The 19,083-nt window shown below is 54.9% G+C and overlaps 1 protein-coding gene across 3 annotated transcripts; it reads right to left on the bottom strand.

The window, feature by feature from the left end:
* Positions 1 to 370: 370 nt before the first annotated feature.
* B4GALT2 (beta-1,4-galactosyltransferase 2) lies at positions 371 to 18,529 on the bottom strand. Of its 3 annotated transcripts, XM_075555184.1 has the most exons (8): positions 18,267 to 18,529; positions 17,754 to 17,873; positions 16,425 to 16,780; positions 16,062 to 16,297; positions 4,481 to 4,671; positions 4,127 to 4,249; positions 3,910 to 4,014; positions 371 to 1,270 (listed from the first exon to the last, which is right to left on the bottom strand). In XM_075555184.1, coding segments are annotated over exons 2-8 (1,164 nt in total). In that variant the 5' UTR covers positions 17,756 to 17,873; positions 18,267 to 18,529; the 3' UTR covers positions 371 to 1,119. The 3 variants fall into 3 exon arrangements, with proteins under 3 accessions (XP_075411299.1, XP_075411317.1, XP_075411308.1); XM_075555202.1 differs by lacking the exon at positions 17,754 to 17,873; XM_075555193.1 differs by lacking the exon at positions 18,267 to 18,529 and having other exon boundaries at positions 17,754 to 18,061.
* Between the last annotated feature and the right edge of the window lie 554 nt (positions 18,530 to 19,083).

Raw genomic sequence — 19,083 nt, 5'->3', positions numbered from 1 at the left:
GGCCGCGCCCCGCCTCGCCTCTTCCGCGTGACGGTCACTAGGGAAACCGAGCTGCAACCCCCATGCCCCGCCCCCTGAAGCCCCACCCCCACCCATCCGGCCAAGCGGGGCGGTGCCTGCTCCCAAGAGTCAGGACCCCGTGTGGGTGCGGGGTGGTACTGAGAACTCCCCAGCACGGAGTGGGGGCCGTGGCCCAAAGCTCTCGTTGCCCCCCACGGTACAACGGGCTTCGGGGACCAAAGAAATGAGACAAACTATTCCTCGCGGCCAGGTCTAGAGTTGGGGTGCATAGGGGCTCTCCTTCAAATAACGGATCTTGCGAAACTGGGGTTCAGTGCTCGTAAAGCGCATCTCGACAAAGACAGGGGGCTTGCTCCATTCACGTTTTTTACTAAAGCACCCACACACGTTTCTGTGCAATGTACAAACACGAGCCGGCCCTGGGCCCCGGGCTGCCGGCCTCCGCAGAGACAGGAAGGCGGGAACCGGACGCCCGACTGATGCCAGCCCCCTCCGACCCCCATGCAAAGCCCAACCTCAAGAGCCCAGGCAACAACACCGCACCCCTCTGGTCCCCTCTTGGGGCTGCTCCTCAGCAGAGGGTCTACCAAAGTTTGCCCCCTACTATGTTGAATGAAAAAAGTTTCCCCTCCCCTGGGAGCATGGGGGAGTCCCCCAGTCTGAGGATTCCCCCTGGAAGAGATACTGCCCCCTAGTCAAACCTCCCACCCTTCCAGGCCCTAGGGGACTCAAGGGGGGGGGAAACTGAGGCACAGAGAGGTGGAGTGACAGCCCAGGCCACTCAAGGAGGCAGTGCAGGGGCTGGCCCGACCCTGACAGTGAGGGGCTAGGCCGGGATGGTGGGTCAGGAGAGGGGGGTTGACCCCACAGAGGGCCACACTAGAGGGGCCAGCCCAAGCTGGAAGTCTCCCAAAGTGGGTTCTGAAACTTCCAGGTGCAGCTGTGGGGGGGCCTGCTGAAGCCCTTCAAAAAACAGGGCCTGCAGTCTTAGTCCTGGAGGGCCCCCAGCCATCCTCTCGGCCACCAGCCAGGCTGGAGGTTAAGTCCTCTGACCGTCCTCGGTATTGTAGTATATCAGGGAGCCTCTGTCCGTAGGTGTCAGCCCCGAGGAGGCCATGATGGGGGCCGCCCAATGTCCACGGTGATGTTGGTAAAAAGTGGCTGCCGAGACACTTCCAAGACCTGGTAGCGCACAGATCCGATGCCATCCCGCTTCATGGTCAGCTTCGTATTTTGAATCTTGGTGAACCTAGACAGGAGTGGGTCAAGTCAGGGCTGGTGGGGGGTCGGGGTGGAGACACACAGCTAACCACGGAACCCAGCATGGGGCCTCTGGGGCCAAGGCTTAAGTCATTCTAGGGCTAGGCTCTCCTTGCCCCTCAAAATGAAGATCTGACCCCCTTCTGCCAGGATCTCTAACAAACTGGGACCCTCTCCGAGTCACCCTCCTAAAAAACCTTAGAGATGCATTCACACCCAGAGCTTCCCACAGGCACCCCCAAATGCAACACGCCCCTCGCTGCGGCATCGCCTTTGTTGCCCAGGCCCGTACTATCTTCTCCTTCCTTCAGTCTCACCAATCCTTCCCCATCTACTTCCCGAGCCTCCCTGGTGAGCTAGGACTAGTCTCCGCAGCAGAGAAATGGCCATGGCGACAGGCAAGCCCTTCCTTCCCCTCACAGCACCTCTACCTCCCCAAGGGAGGCAGGTAACCACCCAAGAAACCCTGGGTGCTCAGCACTGGGCACGAGCAGAGACCACGGGCAGACAGACGTGGGAGTGCCAAGAGGGCTGCTGCGGGAGGCACCGCGGGCATATGCCATCAAGCCGAAGCGGAGATGGCAGGGAGAGCGCAAAGCCCGAAGGAGAACGTGATTCTGCACAGCGGAAGGGGCTGCGTGGCTAGAGCTTAATGGACGTTGGCAGGGGTGAGGGGGGAATGAAACAAGAGGAGCTTGGAGGTTAGAGCCTGGATGGGCTGGGCTTGTGTGAGCCAGGCAGGGTAAGCGGCTCCGATTTTAATCTCTGAATGGGACGACACTGCGTGGTGATGTACGGAAGGGCAAGAGGGAAGCCGGGAGGGTGAGAGGCCGCTACCTCAGTGGGAGCCCAGGCAAGCTCGCGAAGGTTAGAGGTGGGTAGTTAAGGGGGCTAGCGGGTGGACTTAGATGTTCTGGAGATGACAGCGGGTTTGCTGACGGTCTAGACATGTAGGATAAGGGAAGGAAGGGCCAGGAGAGCTCGACCTCAGGTACGAGCAGCTAGGTGGGCGGGCAGACCACCGGCTGAGGGCAGCTTTGCAGGTACCACTAGCTGGTGGTGGCACCCAGGCATGCTATTCCCCAAAGAAGACCGAGGCTCTCAACCAGCGCCTCAGCGCAGAGAGAGAGAGAGAGAGAGAGAGAGAGAGAGAGAGAGATCCCCTCCCCACCTCATCCCAATGGCTTGGCTCCTCTCTCTCCTGCGCTCAGCTCCGAGTGCTCCTCCTGGGCCATCCCCATACCGCATGCCCACCCGCCCTGGAAGGCTCTCTCCTCCCCAGTCTGTCATCTCCTCCCCACTCCCCGTGGCTGTGTTTTCCTCAGTCAGCTCCCTGGGACTTCACGTGTCTGCCTTGTACCAACCCTACCTCAGCGCTGCAATCCCCCTCCCCACTCCCACCCTCGGGGTTGAGGGCACCAAGGACCTCCTGGTCATGCCTGGGGCAGAGCAGCCTCCTAGATCCTTACCCCATGCCCCCCAGATGGAGCTTTCCCTTCAAACTGGCTCACCTAGGCCCAGCTCCACCCCACCATCACCTTCCCTCCAGTCCAAAAAACAAGTCTGCTGAACATGAATTGGAACCGGTGTCTTCCCTGCAGAAAGCTCTACCCACCACCCTTCCCACTGCCCCAGCATGCATCCTGGGATCCATGATTCCCAACACCCCGCCCTGCCCTCCCGGCCTCTCCTCCACTCCCAGAGATCTCAAAAGCAACCAGTGAAAGACTCTCCACATGTATTATTCAAGTGCATTCTGACAATGCTAGGCCTTTTATCCACAGTGGCCTCCTCCATTAGCCCTGTGCACTAGGGAAGTGTGTGCCCAGTCCTGGCTGGGGTGAAGGCCTATTTTTTAATGACTCGCTTCCCACCACCTCCTCCAGGAAGCTTCCCACCACTCCCTCTTATCCCAGCTTAGCCGCCCAGCTCTCGCTGATGACCTGGTGCCACACACACCCGCTCTCCCTCCCTTGAATAAGCCTCATGAGGGACAGTAGGGACTAGGTATGACTGCTCAGGGCCCCTTCCCCCCCAAGATTTAGCACAAGACTTAGCACTGGAGACACAGAGCAGCGTCAGGAGGCCCTTGTCTACAATTCCCATGCCTTTCAGCCACTTGTCCCAGTCAGCAGCCAGACACCAAATGCTGTTACATCCTCGGTGATGGGGCCACCCTGCCCATTATGGGGTCACCACTGTCTTCCCACTCCCTGCTCATGCTGTGGATGCCACTTCTGCTGATGTCCCCAGAGCTCACTCTCTGGGAGGGCCACTCTCAGCAGGGCCCACCCGGGGGCACACGTCAGGCCCGTGAGGGCACTGGTAAGAAGGCAGGCTTCTGGGTGGCGGCTGGAGCCCTGCCTTTATGTCTCAGTCCCCTCAAGGAATCAGAGGCAAGAGCAAGCTGGAGCTCAGGCTGAGCTAGGAGTAAAGCCAGGTGTCCCAGATGTTACTTCTAAGAGTCAAAGTCTTGGAGTCACACCTGGGGATTGGGATCCCCTCTCAGGGATCCTGGGAAGTGACTTCTAAGGTCAGGAATGCACGGAGGCCACCTCCAAGGAGGCAAAAGGTGGAGGTCGCCTCGGGTGAGGGGGGAGCAGGGGGCCCCGTGGGTCAGGGGGTCACCTCTGAGGGTTGGGCTCGTTATGCTTGTCCCGATCGTGCTTGATCATGCGGTAGCGGCCTATTCGGATGTCTGGGCGCGAGATCTTCATCCCAGTGAGGGAGATCCTGGGGGCGGGGACAGACGGACTGGAGCAGGCCCAGGGGGCAGGGAGCCCTGCCCAGGGTCCATGTCACCCCTCCACACCCCCAGTCTGCTCTCCGCTGGCTCCCTACTCACCGATTGAAGATGTCGTCATCCTCACCACCCCAGCCCCAGTACTCGTTGGGGAAGCCATTGATTCTCAAAAACTGGGCCTTACTCAGGCCGGACACGCCTCCAAAGTAGCCGGCATAGGGCAGCCTATGGCACGAGAGGCAGGCATCAGTGAGGGTCCTTGGGGAGTCCTCGGGGACCAGAGATGCCACGAGGGAGGGCGTGCAGCAGGGGACGGGAGGACGGATCTGGCTCAGCCAAAGGGTCTGAGTCAGAGGCCAGGGGCCACGGGTGGGGGGGGGGGAGTCCTGGGGCTGGAAATGAAGGCTGGGCTGTGGGGGAGGTAGTTGGGACTGCGTTGGGGGGCGGAGGCCTCACCGGAAGCCAAATTTGTCCATGGCAATGGCAAAGTGGCGAGGCTGGTCACCACAGCGGTAGAGGTTGCGGTCATCCATGGGGACCAGGTCCACATCGCTGAAGATGAAGCAGTCATAGGAGGCGTCTTCCTTCAATGCCTCGAGGAAGCCCACGTTGAGCAGCTTGGCCCGGTTGAAGGTGTCCTCACCATGCTGGGGTGGGGAGAGGGGACAGGTCAGCCCTGGGCCTTTTGGAGAAGGGGCCTGTGACTCCCCTCCACGTGGACCCCCCGGGAACCCAGTTCCTCCTTTCTGTTTGCAGTCTACTGGGATCCTGTCCAGCTCTTTGCTCTGGGCCTGGTTCGTGAAGGCCTTCATCATATGTGCCCATCTCCTCCGAGACCACCGGATGTGGTCAGCCACAGTGGGCACTTCAGTGGCCCCAGAACACAGCCAACCTTTTCTTGTAGTTTCTCCTACCTGGAATGCTTTCCTTCTGTGCTAGACGGACTCATGCCCGGAAAGGCCTCCCTCGATCAACCTGACCTCACAGACACATGCAGACCACACCAGCCAACGGCAGCACGGTACACAGTCTTCCACAACACAGAGAGCCTTACTCCTAAACAGGCCGTGTGTTAGGCCACAAATAATTTCACGAATACTGAAAAAATACAAAGCATCTTCACTGACCATAAAGCCAACAATCTAGAAATCAGTAACAGAAAAAACCAGAGAAACAATTAAATGCATGCCATCTGAGCAACACCTTGCTTGAAACTTAAGGAACAGAAGAAATTAAAACCAAAAACGTGAATGAAAACACAATATATCAAAACCTTGGGGGCTCAGCAAACGCAGGATTCGGAGGGGAATTTGCAGCAATAAATGCACACACATCAAAAGGAAGGAAAAAGAAAGGAAGGGCCCAAATCCATAGTTGACCCCATCACCTCTAACAAGCACAAAAGGAACATCACCGTAAGTCCACAATCGACAGAAGAAAGGAAATAATCAAGATCAGGGCAGAAGCGAAACAGAAAACAGAAAGAATGAGGAAGACCAGGTTCAATAAAATTGCCAAACAGCTGGTCAGATTGAGAAAGAGAAAGAAAGAGAGAAGATGCACAGCGCCAGTAGAAGAAATGAGACGGGTGACGTTACAATAGAATCAACTGAGACCAAAGGATAAGAGAGTATTATGAAAAAATGTACCCCAACCAATTTGAAAACCTTACTAAAAAATGGATCCATTTCTAGAAACACACTACCTACCCAAACTAACAAAAACAGAGGTAGACAATTTGAATAGACCCATATCTTACGAAACAAGAAACTGAGCATGTCATAAAAACAAGAAGAACATCTCAGCCCACACTGCCTCCCTGGAGAATTCTACCAAACACTCAGAGGGAAACTGTCACCAAGTCTACTCCAACCACTCTACAGCAGACGCCCCAATTCCCTCTGTGTGAAGCCAGCATAGCCCTGATCGTAAAGCCTGGCCAAGGCACCACTAGAAGAGGAAAACTACAGACCGACATCCCGTGTGAACAGACCCAGAGATACTCAGCAAAATCCTAGCCAGACGAATCTCACGATATAGATGAAGAAAAATAAAGCACCGTGACCCATGAGAGTCACGCCAGGCATGCAAGGATGGCTCAGCACTAGAAAAGCAATGCTTGTGACCCACCACCCAAATAGAGGCAAGAAAATGAAGCACGTCGTCCGATGAATCAGCACAGAAAGGTACCCGGCCAACACTCAGCAGAATAGGAATATAAAGAAAAGTCCTCTCAGGGCGTGCACACAAAAACAATGGCCAACCTCATTTCCAATGGAGAGAAACTAAAAGTGTTCCCTTGTGAACAGGAACCAGTAAGGATACCCTTTATCAACATTCTTATTCAATGTGCTGAAAGTCTTAGCCAGAGCTGGTGATGCTATTGGGTAAGCAATGGATCGCTAACCTCGAGGTTGGTGGTTCGAACTCATCAGCTGTTCTGAGGGAGTAAGATGAAGCTAGGTGCTCCAGGAATCATTCACAGCCTGGGAAACCCTATATAAGTTTGCTACAAGTTGGAATCAACTTGATGGACATGGAAGAAGTGAAAATCTCTCTGCTTCAGGGGTTCTCAACCTGTGGGTTGCGACCCCTTTGGGGGTCGCATGAAGGACCCTTTCACAGGGGTCACCCAATTCATAACAGTAGCAAAATGACAGTTACTAAGTAGCTATGAAAATAAATTCATGGTTGGAGGGGGGTCACCACAATATGAGGAACTGTATGAAAGGGTCGTGGCATTAGGAAGGTTGAGAACCACTGCTCTACTTGAAAGTGATATGATCCTATACATAGAAAACCCCAAATATTCAGCAAGAAAATTATCCTCCTGCCCCTCCCCCGAAAATAATTTGTTCCAAAGGACGACATTGACTCTGCAGCTCCGGGAGATGAACATATCTGATCAGAGCACACGGGAGAAGATGAAGGGGCAGGAGGAGAGAGTGGAGCACAGCCTGGCCCACCAGGCCGTGATGATGATGTTCCTGAGTAGAGCAGCCAGTCCACAGAGAGAACAACATGGCTGGCCCCACTATGAGACATGAAGCCCCTCAGTGACTAAGGGCGATACAGGGGACAGCACCGGAGACACAGTGTGGGAATTGCACCTGACCTGATCCCACCACACCGAGGCAAAGCACTGGGGGAGTGCAGCGGAACAGCAAGGGAATGGAGTGGCAAGGTCCCCAGGGAATGCTGAAAGTGGACTTTGGGGCCAGGGCGTGGTGCCCCAACAGACTGGACTGGAAAACGCTCCTAAGGGCCAGCAAACGATCCCTGAACTAACTACAAGCTTTTCTCTTGTGAACTGTTTTGTTCTGTTCTTTGTCAGTGGTTTGTTTTTGTTATTTTGTTGTCTGGTTGTATACTGTTGCTTTGTTTTCCTCTGTCTAGTTTTCGTGCATTTTAGTGACTCCACAGGTCTGTCTGAATAGGACAGGCTGGATGAACTATCTGGAGGAAAAACAACGGGACCGACAGTTCTGGGGGGACTTGGGGTGGGGGGGTAGGGGGGGTAAGGAAGTGGTGTTAACAAACCCAGGGACAAGGGAAAAACATGGGACCCAAAATGGTAGAGAAGGAGGAGTGGCAGGCCTGGTGGGAAATGATCAAGGGTAAGGTTGCTTAGAGAAGAGGTATACTCTAGCCCAGGTGGCGATGAAGCATGGTAGTAGGGCAGGAGGAAAGTCAAGGGAGATGGAGGAAAGAGCTAGGAGTCAAAGGGCATTCATGGAGGTCAAGACAAAGACATGTACATGCAAATATATATAGGAGGATGGGGAAATAGATCTATGTGTCTATATTTATAGGTCAAGTATTAAGGTGGCGGAAGGACCTTGGGCCTCTACTCAAACACTCCCTCAATGCATGAATACCTTCTTTTATTAAATTGGAACTCTATGATGCTCACTCTCCCGACACAACGGCTGGAGCCAAAGTGGGTGAACAAGTAAATGTGGTGAAGAAAGCTGATGGTGCCCGGCTATCAAAAGAGATAGTGACTGGGGTCTTAAAGGCTTGAAGATAAACAAGCGGCCATCTAGCTCAGAAGCAACAAAGTCCACATGGAAGAACACACCAGCCTGTGTGATCGAGTGGTCCCAAAGGGATCAGTTACCAGGCATCAAAGAACAAAAAATCATATCATTGACTGCACACCTCCATGATAGGATCGCTGAAGACAAATGGGTGCATAAGCAAAGGTGGTGAAGAAAGCTGATGGTGCCCGGCTATCAAAAGAGATAGTGTCTGGGGTCTTAAAGGCTTGAGGGTGAACAAGCGGCCATCTAGCTCAGAAGCAAATAAGCCCACATGGAAGAAGCACACCGGCCAGTGCGATCACGAGGTGCCCAAGGGACCAGGTATAAGGCATCATGCAAAAAAAATATATATATATATATAAGTGTGTGTATGTATGTGTATATATGTGTATATGTATATATGTATATATGTATATATATATCATATTAAATGAAGGGGGAAGTGCAGAGTGGAGACCCAAGGCCCAAGTGTCGACCAATGGAGATCCCCTCATAGAGGGGTTTAGGAGAGGAGATGGGTTAATTAGGGTGTGAGGTAGTATCGATGAAGAACACAGCTTTCCCCCAGATCCTGGATGCTTCCTCCCCCCAACTACCATGATCCGAATTCTACCTTGCAGGGCTGGATAGGACAGAGGCTGTACACTGGTGCATATGAGGGTTGGAGGTACAGGGAATCCAGGGTGGATGATACCTTCAGGACCAAGGGTGTGAGGGACGATGCTGGGAGAGTGGAGGGTGAGTGGGTTGGAAAGGGGGAACTGATTACAAGGATCCACATGTGACCTCTTCCCTGGGAGAGGGACAGCAGAGAAGGGGGGAAGGGAGACTCCGGATAGGGCAAGATATGACAAAACAACGATGTATAAATTACCAAGGCAATATGAGGGAGGGGGGAATGGGGAGGGAGGGGGGGAAAAAAAAAGAGGACCTGATGCAAGGGGCTTAAGTGGAGAGCAAATGCCTTGAGAATGATTGGGGCAGGGAATGTATGGATGTGCTTTATACAATTGATGTATGTATATGTATGGATTGTGGTAAGAGTTGTATGAGTCCCTAATAAAATGTAAAAGAAGAAAAGAGAAAAAAATGATTAGGGCAAAGACTGTACAGATGTGCTTTATACAATTGATGTATGTATATGTATGAACTGTGAAAAGAATTGTATGAGCCCCAATAAATTGTTAAAATAAAAAATAATAATTTAAAAAAAAAGAAAATTATCCAACTAATTGAGAGATTCAGCAAAGGGACAGGGCACAAAACCAATACAGGAGAATCAGATGGATTCCATTACACCAGCAAAGGGAACTCTGAAAAGGAAATCAAGAACACAGTATCATTTAGAAGAGCCACCCAAAGATGAAATACTTAGAAATAAATATAACCAGAGAAACAAAAGATTTATACAAAGAAACCTGCACAACACTACTACAAGAAACAAAAAGAGACCTACATACGTGAAAGACTATACATGCTCCTGGATATACAGACCTCACAGTTTGAAAACACAAATACTGCCCAAAGCGATCTACAGATATGCAATCTTGATGCAGATTCCAACACCATTCTTCAGAGAGATGAAAAATCTAATTGTCTGGTGAAAGCTGATGGTGCCCGGCTATCAAAAGATACAGCATCTGGGGTCTTAAAGGCTTGAAGGTAAACAAGCAGCCATCTAGCTCAGAAGCAACAATGTCCACATGGAAGAACACACCAGCCTGTGTGATCACGAGGTGTCAAAGGGATCAGGTATCAGGCATCATCAGAACAAAAAATCTTACCATAATGAATGAGGGGGAGTACGGAGTGGAGACCCAAAGCCCATTTGTAGGCCACTAGAGATCCCCTTGCAGAGGGATCTCAGGGAGGAGACTAGCCAGACAGGGTGTGATGTAGCAACGATGAGAAATACAACTTTCCTCTAGTTCCTAAATGCTCCCTGACCCTCCCGCTCCCCCTCCCCCCCCCCTATCATGATCCAATTCTACCTTGCAAGTCTTGCTAGACCAGAGGATGTACACTGGTACAGATAGGAACCAGAAACACAAGGAATCTAGGGCGGATGATCCCTTCAGGACCAGTGGTATGAGTGGGGATACTGGGAATGTAGAGGGAGGGTAGGTTGGAAAGAGGGACCCAATTACAAGGATCTACATGTGACCCCCCTCCCTAGGGGGCGGACAACAGAAAAGTGGGTGAAGGGAGACATCGAACAGGGCAAGATATGACAAAATAATAATTTATAAATTATCAAGAGTTCATGAGGGAGAGGGGAGGAGCAGGGAAGGAGGGGGAAAAATGAAGACTTGATGCCAGGGGCTTAAGTGACGAGCAGATGTTTTGAAAATGGATTGTGATGAGTTGTGTGAGCCCCTAATAAAATGATTAAAAGAAAAAAGAAAAATCTAATCTTCAATTGATGCTAGTAAAAAAAATAGTACTGACCAAAAAAAAAAAAACACAACAAAATAAGAGACTTCACATTTTCTGATCTCAAAACCTACTTACATAGTCATGGTAGCAAAAAATCACCCTGGTTCTGCTACAACGACAGACATGTAGACCAATAGAACAGAACGGAAAACCCAGAATTAAAACCATCCACGTATAGACAATGATACACACACACACGTATGTACTCAAGTCTAAGCCGAGTGTTTCAGCACATTTTAATGCCGTTTTTGTGGTAAAAATAGGTGCACCAGCGGATATTCGAGTTGGCAGATAGATAAAAAGATAGATAGATATCCATGGAGAACATTTAGTAAGTCTTAAACAAAAGACACATCATCTGGATGAGGGAGCCCTTTAGCATGAGGTCATGAATGGCGTCCCAGACAAGTGACTTTTGACAAAGTGCTGAAATACGTTCACCGTGGAAGCAGTCTCTTTAGCACACGGTGCTGGGAAAATTGGATGCCCACGGGCAGAAAGGTGAAACTGAGCTTGTATCTCACACCACACACAAAGGCAAACTCAAGATCAACCAAAGATCTAAATGCAAAGGCTAGAACTGTAACGATGGTCGATGGAAAACCAGGGCAAACGCAGGGCCTGAACGCACAGACGGCGTACAGACACTGTCACGCATGACCGGAAACACACGGCCGGCAGAGGGCAAAGGACTGCGTTCTCCTGAAAATCCGACACTTTAATGAAAGCGTTCACCAAAAGAATAAAAAGAGGCCCCACAGCAATGACATAATAGCGGACAAGGAACGGAGCTCTGAAACTTACAGAAAACATCCGCATCTCTACAAGAAAAAAGACAAGAGAATTCCATTTTGAAGTGGGCAGAGGACACATGGGCAGCACACACATGAAGAAACGCTCCCATGCATGAGTCATTAGAAGGCAAGCACGGATAGCCAAGCCCGTCTGACTCAGAGTGGCCCTACGGGAATGAGTCGAGATGGGCCTGTGGCTTGCCGAGGCTGGGCGTCTTCAAGAAAGCAGAAATGAAAACGAGCAGCCGATACCAAGGGCTCGAGTAGAAGGCAGATGTTCTCAGAATGATGATGGCGACAAATGTACAAATGTGCTTGACACAATGGATGGATGGACTGTGATAAGAATTGTACGAGCCCCCAATAAAATGATTTAAAAATAAATTAATTAATTTAAAAAAGAAAACACTAAGGAAAACAGTTCTACTTTGACACACCAGAGGACCATGAATTGGAACTAATTGGACGGTATCTAGTGTACTTAGCCCACCCCGGAGATTTTTCTTCCTTTTTTATTGAAATTAAAATCTTCCACATCAGTATGAATTTTTCTAGGAGGGTGTGTTATCACTTAATTCTCATTATGAAAAATGCATCCTAGTTAATATTTGGAGTGATGATTTATATGTGAACATATTATATTATCAAATATATTTTGAGATTGAGTTTACCATAAAAAATTTTTTTTAAAAGGAAAGCAGAAAATGTCATCTTTCGACGCGTGTCCCCCACTATCTACGCCCCCGGGCCCTTTCATCAGCCATTAGAGAAATGCAAATCACGAGGAGCTGTCATCTCACCTCCGCATTCATGAAACCCAGCCCCTGCCATCAAGTCCACTTGGACTCATAGTGACCGCAGGCGGGGCTTTCCACATGAACCTCTATGAGAACAAACAGCCTCCTCTTTCCCTCAAGGAGCAGCTCATGTGCTTGAACCGCCAACCATGCAGTTATCCCCTCAGCTCTAACACAGCACCCCCAGGCTTCCTCCGCATGAAGAGCAAAGGTCAAGAAACAAACAGAAAACAACAAACGCTCGTTGGGGTGTGGCAGAATGGAACCCCCCACACTGCTGGTGGGAATGCAAAATGGTCCAAGCACGGGGCGCTTCCTCCCAAAGCTGCAAAGAGAAATAGCGATGGCCCAGCAGTCCCTCTACTACGTAGACGTCCTACAGAAGGAAGAGGCGCGGCACCGTTGGACAGCTAGTGCACACCTGTGTTCTCGGCACCACTGTGTGCAGCGGCCCCAGATGGAAGCACCTTCAGTGCCTGTCAGTCAGTGGAAGAACGGAGAGCCCAACTGCGGGGATGCTACGTAATGACAGAGGACACCAGGAGGCTGGGACTGGCACAGGAGGACTCCCAAGGAGATGCAGAGTGAAAGGCAGAGGCCCCTGATGGCTACCAGGGCCTGGGAGGTGGGGGCATCACTTCCTAGTGAGCGGCCACTTGGGACTTTGGGGGATGGGAAGTCAGCCACGTGTGACCAAGATAAAACCCTAAGTACTGAGAAAAAGAGGCAATTCCAGGAAACGCTGTAACAGTCGCAATTTTGTAGCAGCAGTTAAAGGTTGCGAAGTTGGTCAGGGATGCCTATACGGTACACTTACAGGTCTATCTGGGAACGTGTAGACACGTGCACGCGTGCTGCGTATAAAGCACACATACGGGGCCCCGTTATGGAGGGCTGGGGACCACAGTTTGCGGGGATACGTGAGTTGATTAGCTGAAGCGTTCACAAGGATGCCGTGCATCCTGGGCCGACGAGTTGCTCTGGCGTCTCCAAAGTGGCCACCATCGAAGCTGGAAGCACAAGTCTCCCCTCCCACGAGGCAAAAGAAGGGTGCCGACCACAGGCTCACGGAAAAATCACTGCACATCACTCGCAGCCCACACAAAGCACAGCCTCCCTCGCCTCCGACTGGAAGCCCCCAGCTGGTGCTCAACTACCACTTCCGGCCTCGGACCAGGGCCGCCGCCATACAAGGTCCCCAGTTCTCCGGGAGAAGAAGGCACAACGCAACTCGAATTCCTTACAAAATCAATCAATCAATCAAAGGCCAGACCAGAGGAACTCCGCAGACCATCCTCCTAAGACAGAATGCTGCAGCTCGCCTTTCAGCTATGAGCAATGAGCTCCGTGCACAACCACGTATGCGAGATCGACATGGGCAGCACGTCCCCACAGCAAGGAGGAGAAAGTCGGGAGGGACGGGACGCCGGATCATTGCCAACAGGAGACGGGTGTGGAGAGAATGCGGGTGCTGACCCGTTGCCCAAATTGTAGCCAATGTCATGGAACCATTTGTATAAAAACCACTAAAGGGGAACCTAATTTGCTGGGCAGACTTTCACAGCAAAACACAAGAAACACTTGAACAATGCTTCCTTGATAGGCCTCCAGCCCCGGCAGGGGTATCAGCGTTCATTTGCCACTGACTTCCATTTACGCTGTTGCTTAGAAGGCTCATTCCTCCACTCACTCACTCTCTCACACACTCACACACTCACTCACTCACTCACTCACTCACTCACTCACTCACTCACTCACTCACGCATTCGAACATGCCCTGGGCGCTCTGCTCTCCTGTGTGCCAGGCCTGGCCGTGGGGGTCGAGACAGAGCAGTGCTTCTGAGCAGTCATGTGAGATGAAAGAGGCCCCATCTCAGGGTGCGCCGTGCCGAAGCAAGGAGGACTACGGGCACCTGCCCGCTCTGGCTCACTTAGATCTGCGTCCATCTCACTGGGCAGCCTCGGACACCAAGGCAAAGCTGGCCTAAGCCACACATCTCCCTCAGAAAGAGACCAGCCCAGGCCTACAGACAGCCCCAATGCAGGGAGCCTGGGGTCCCCTGGGAAATGGGCTGCAGGGGCAAGTCTCCCTGAGGCAGGCCAAGCACATGCTCCTCCTGCCCCGGGTCTCCAACTGGAACCCAGAGGCCCCGGGAGAAAGGGGCTTGGAAGACAGAGTCCTTCAGACACAAGCACAGACTTGGCGGGCCCTCCAGGCCAGCAGCCCAGCAGGACTCCCCGAGGTGGGCAGCTCCCCCCACCCCCAGTTCTCTCCCCTGACCATTCCCGCCAGCACCTTTTCTGACTCAGCGCCCCGGGTTTCCCCACACGGCTCACAATCAGGCTCAGCTCCTTCCCACCTAAACAAGCCCCCCTCTAGCCGCAGGCCCACCTTGGCCTTCCCTTCTCCGCAGAGTTGTCTCCAATCAGCTATTTCCATTTCTTCAAATCCGATTCCGCCTTCAACCCACTGCAATCTGCTCCCGCCCCCACCATGCCCCTGAAATGGCTCTCGCCGGGCCCATCTTGTTGCTAAATCCACCGGACGACTCTCGTCCACATCCCTCCATACTCCCCCAGCAGACTCAGACAGCTGCCACAGCTCCTGTCCAACTCTCTCCTGGGCTTCAGGGACACCCCGCTCCCCCAGACCCGACCTTCTGGCCAATCTGCTGGCCTCCTCCATGCACCCCTCCTCCACTGCTGGCCTCCTTCGAGCTCCCCCCCTTCTGCCTTTCCTCCTTGTATGTCCCATGCACCTGGGGCGTGTTGGGCACGGTTGACTTTTAGGGATCACTCCCAGAATCCTCTTTCCGGCTCAGACCTTGCTCTTAGATCCAGATTCATTTGTCCGCCCACCAGACACTTCCTCCTACACCTCCCCCCATCCCTCAAACTTCTCACGTGCGGACAAGAATCCGGAGGCAGACACCCCAAGCCTGAGTTGGCTCCTGTGTTCCCCACCTCACTGAGAGGTGCAGCCACCCCCACAGCAAACATCCTAGGCAGAGACCCTCGCGACCCTAACATCTTTCCTCACTCGCCCCCACTTGCATAATACCTCCCCTTGCACCCCCACAGTGACCACCCGACTCACCCCTTCTCCCCACTGGTCAGCCCACCTCCCCTACCCTTCCCAGGCCATTCTCCACCTGCAAGCAGAGCAATTACTAAAGGCAGTCGAGATGCACCTGATCGTGGGGCCCCACCACCTGCAGGCCAACACTCACCTGGCTCAGCAGGCTTCCCAAGACCCTTCTCGACTCAGTCTCTGACAGCTCATCTCTGCTGGGACTCCCACCCCTCCCTCTGCCAGCGGTTCCTGAACACACAGACCAGCTGGGGTCCTCTAGAATGCAGGTCCATTCCAGTCCCCAGCCCGCTACCAGCCGATGCCTGCTCATCCCAAGTTTCGGAGCTGGGTCAACTTCCTGTCTGTGCTCCCATGAAGCCCTGCTCGGGTCTAGTCACCCACTCTAAGAGAGTCTACAAGGCTCTACATCTAAGTCTGGGGTGGTCCACCCAGAAGCTTAGACGCTGGACTGAGTCTCCTGACCTTGGCCGTGGCCGGTACATACCCCTAAGGGTTCTCCTAACTCTCCCTCCTCTCGGTGTTCGCAACAACTCCTCCGAGCCAGCACACCCCAGGCACCCCCACCCCCCAGAGTGGGGCCGGATGAGAAAAGACAACGGCGCTCATTCCTCTCTGAGGCCCGCGCATGCCAGCCAGTGGGCCCACGCATCATGTGGACACAGACCTCTCCGAGACACGGCTGTGGCCATGGGCTCCGAGTATACGGTACACCTACAGGCAGACCCAGACCCACAAGTGCCTTGAACCCCACAGAGGCACCAACAGGCACGAGCGCCCCTGCCCCGCCCCGCTGTCACAGGCACCCCAACGGGTGCACGCACGCACGCATGCACGCACGCACAGAGCCCACCCACCTCCCTCCAGCCAGCACACCTGGTTAATGACGTAGACGCCGTAGCGCAGCCGCTGCCGCCTCAGGATGGGGTGCAGGTAGTGGAGCCAGTAGCGCAGGTGGTGCTCCCGGTGCCGGAAAGGGATGATGACCGCCACCGTCTGGGCTGGCGCGCAGTCGGGCGGTGCATAGCGGCCCCCCAGGAGCACGCCCGGGTTCTCCCTCTGCACCCGCTCCAGAGGCATGGGCGAGGTGAACTCTATCAAGAGGCGGCCCACTGCAGGCAGGACAGTGCAGAAGGCGGCGCCTGAGCTGGGGCACGGCGATGCGGGGAACAGGCCAAGATTCCACTCCCCAGCGCCAACTCCTCCCGGCCCTGAGCAGACCCTACCCTGCAGGCTCACCCAGGCCCGGCGGCGAGTCAGGACAGGGTGGCAGGACGGGAGCCGTGGGGCCAGGCCCGGCACTGGGGGCCTCGGGGAGCCCGGAGCTGGGGGCAGTGGCGTTGGGCCGGGAGCAGTTGGCGCTGCCGCCGGCAGCTGGGTGGAGGGCATGGGCAGGGCCTCGGGCACCGAAGCGGCTGAAGAAGGCCAGGTGCTGGGCGTAGACGTCAAAGTAGAGGATGACGGCCACCAGGAAGTGCAACAGGCAGAGCAGGAGCACGGCCTTGCAGACGCGCTCCAGCGTCCCCCCCAGCAGCCTGCTCATCCCGCAGGCGGCCACCGGCCGGCCCAGTGGGCCCGGGCATCCGGCTGGCGGCCTGAGCAGGGGCAGGAGAGAAACAGACCCTGTAGGTTAGGGCTGAGTGTGCAAAGCTACCCACCCACCTCCTGCCCAGCTGCTCACACTCACAGACCCACAGGATCACACTCACCTGCTTACACCCCCAAACTCAGGCACTCCATTCTACCCACCAGGAGACGCCCAAGTCGGTCAGTCCCCTAGCAATGCAACACACACACCCAAGTACATACACTGACAATCTTCACCCTCTCACTCGCTCTCAGACACTTAATTAAGTACAGCCTCACACTCAGGCACTTAACCTTCCCACAAGACCACGGGACGAGGTACGCCCACAGAACGTGACACTGGTCCTCCTGAAACCCAGACACAGGGGTGCCCCTGTGCTCCAGGAACAGGCAGCATTCCCAACAAAGGATTCCAGGTTTGGGGAAGAGGGAAGGGAGGCCGCGAACCCATAGCCACTATGCAGAAGCTTCCACTCTTGACTACATTCGCCCGCTAGGATGGGAAGTGGTTTTGTCAGGCACACGCCAGGGGCAAAAAGGCCAGGCCATTTGGGACCAGGTTGGGACGTGGCCCAGTGCAGCCCAATATGGGCAGGATGTATACGGGATGGCTTGCCACCAGAGCAACGGGTCAAAATATAAGATGGGCACCTCCCACCTAAGACCCCAAGGCTAGTCCCCATGGACGGGGAGAAACTTCGGATTCTGAGATGGAAGACACCACAACCCTCTGGATCCCAAGGGAAGGGGGCCAACCACTTGGTCAGGCAAGAGGTCTGACCTGGGCACTGGCCCGGGCTGTGGGTCCAAAGGAGCAGCAACCACTTCCGGGCACTTTTAAGGTCTCCCTCACAGATGCAGAATCACACGGGCACCCCTGGTCGCACGCTCAGAGAGACACAGAAAACTACAGACACGCCTGACTGACGGTCACACACAGCCACATACTCACAAAGGAAGCCCCCCCACTCCCGGACTTACATACAGGCTCCTGGCCAGTTCACAGCCAGACCCACGTGCAAACATTCCGCCCCTCCCTCTGGGCCGGGGCGAGTTCTGTGTCAGGCTGTCGGCCCGAAAGAGGGGCTCGTCTGGGCGGGGCTGGAAGGACGAGCGGGCCTGAACACGTGGCACCCCAGGACTGGAGAGGATGCTGAGACCCGGTGGGTGTGGAACTGGGGGGAGGGGGCGCAGGGGGCGTGGATTGGGGGAGTGGATGTAGGGCGGGGGCAGGCAATGGAGAGATGTGAACGGAGCGCCTCCTCCCCGCAACACGAGGCCGGGGTGAGCGAGGACAATAAGGGAGGCTGGCGGGGGGGGGGGGGGGGGGGGGAACGGGCAGAGGAGCTTCGGTGGGGAGCCCAGGGGTGGGGGCTGGGTGGGGTAAATCCAGGCCAGGGTTTGCCCGCCAACGCCCCCCAGGGTCCTGGGCTGGGACCAGGGGCCGCCCCTTGCGGGTCCGGGGCCCCCCCCCCGCGCGTGCACCCCTCTCACCCGGCGCTCGGGGCTCAGCAGGGGGTGCCGCTCCGGCTCGGGCTGGGTTCCGGGCTCCGGCGGCTGCGGACGGCTCCGTCCATGGCCCGGCCCCGCCGCCCGGTCAGCGGTCCCCGCGGCCCGGGGGCCGCCTCTCGCCGCCGCCGCGGGCCATGGAGCGGAGCCGCCCCGGGGGCAGGGCGGGGCCGGGCGGCCCGGCAGACCCACGGACCAGCGGACCGACGGAGCACAGCGCCACCGCCTCCCTCCCGCGCTACGGCGCCTCGGAGAGGCAGGCCCGGCCGGCGCGCGCCCGCGCGCGCACCCGCCCCCAGCGCCTGCACCCCCCGCGCGCGTGCGCGCATCTCTGATGCGCGCCCCTGCCGGCGAGCGAGCGGCGGGGGTGGGGGGGGGGGACTGGAGGACGCCCAGACCAGGGTGGGGCATACATTGGTTGGTCAGGTTCATCAAAGGGGTTGGCTTCCCGAGTTCAAACTGGAGCCAGGATGGAAAGGGTGCGGATTGGGATCCGAAGGGACCTTGTTGGACAGCTATGCCAGGCAGCCAGAGATTTGCCAGCTCATGAATGGGGCATGTTTCAAGGGGCAGCCGGTTGGGCAGCACCCTAAGATATGGACAGGAGCGTGTGGAAGAGGCCCGGCGGTGGCTGGGGCTTCCAGGGTAACAAGGGCTTCTAAGATAGGAGGAAAAAACTAAGAGTGGACAGGAGAGGAGCTAGACAGGGCCCTGAGAACAAGATGCTTGAAAGGGATGGGTGCTAGGGAAAGACTGTCCCTGGAGAGGCCAATTAATGGGCTCATGCCCCCGAGGGGAAGGG

Source organism: Tenrec ecaudatus, chromosome 1 (assembly GCF_050624435.1).
Source record: "Tenrec ecaudatus isolate mTenEca1 chromosome 1, mTenEca1.hap1, whole genome shotgun sequence".
Lineage (NCBI taxonomy): Eukaryota > Metazoa > Chordata > Mammalia > Afrosoricida > Tenrecidae > Tenrec > Tenrec ecaudatus.
The sequence above is the reverse complement of the archived record's forward strand: the minus strand, read 5'-3'. Positions and strand labels throughout refer to the sequence as shown.

Excerpts from the sequence above, each read along its gene's own strand:
- B4GALT2 (XM_075555184.1), bottom strand. Across the intron at positions 16,298-16,424 it reads TGACTCGCCGCCGGGCCTGG|TGGGCCGCCTCTTGATAGAG; the intron begins GTGAGCCTGCAG and ends TCCTGCCTGCAG. Across the intron at positions 4,250-4,480 it reads ATGGACAAATTTGGCTTCCG|GCTGCCCTATGCCGGCTACT; the intron begins GTGAGGCCTCCG and ends CTCGTGCCATAG.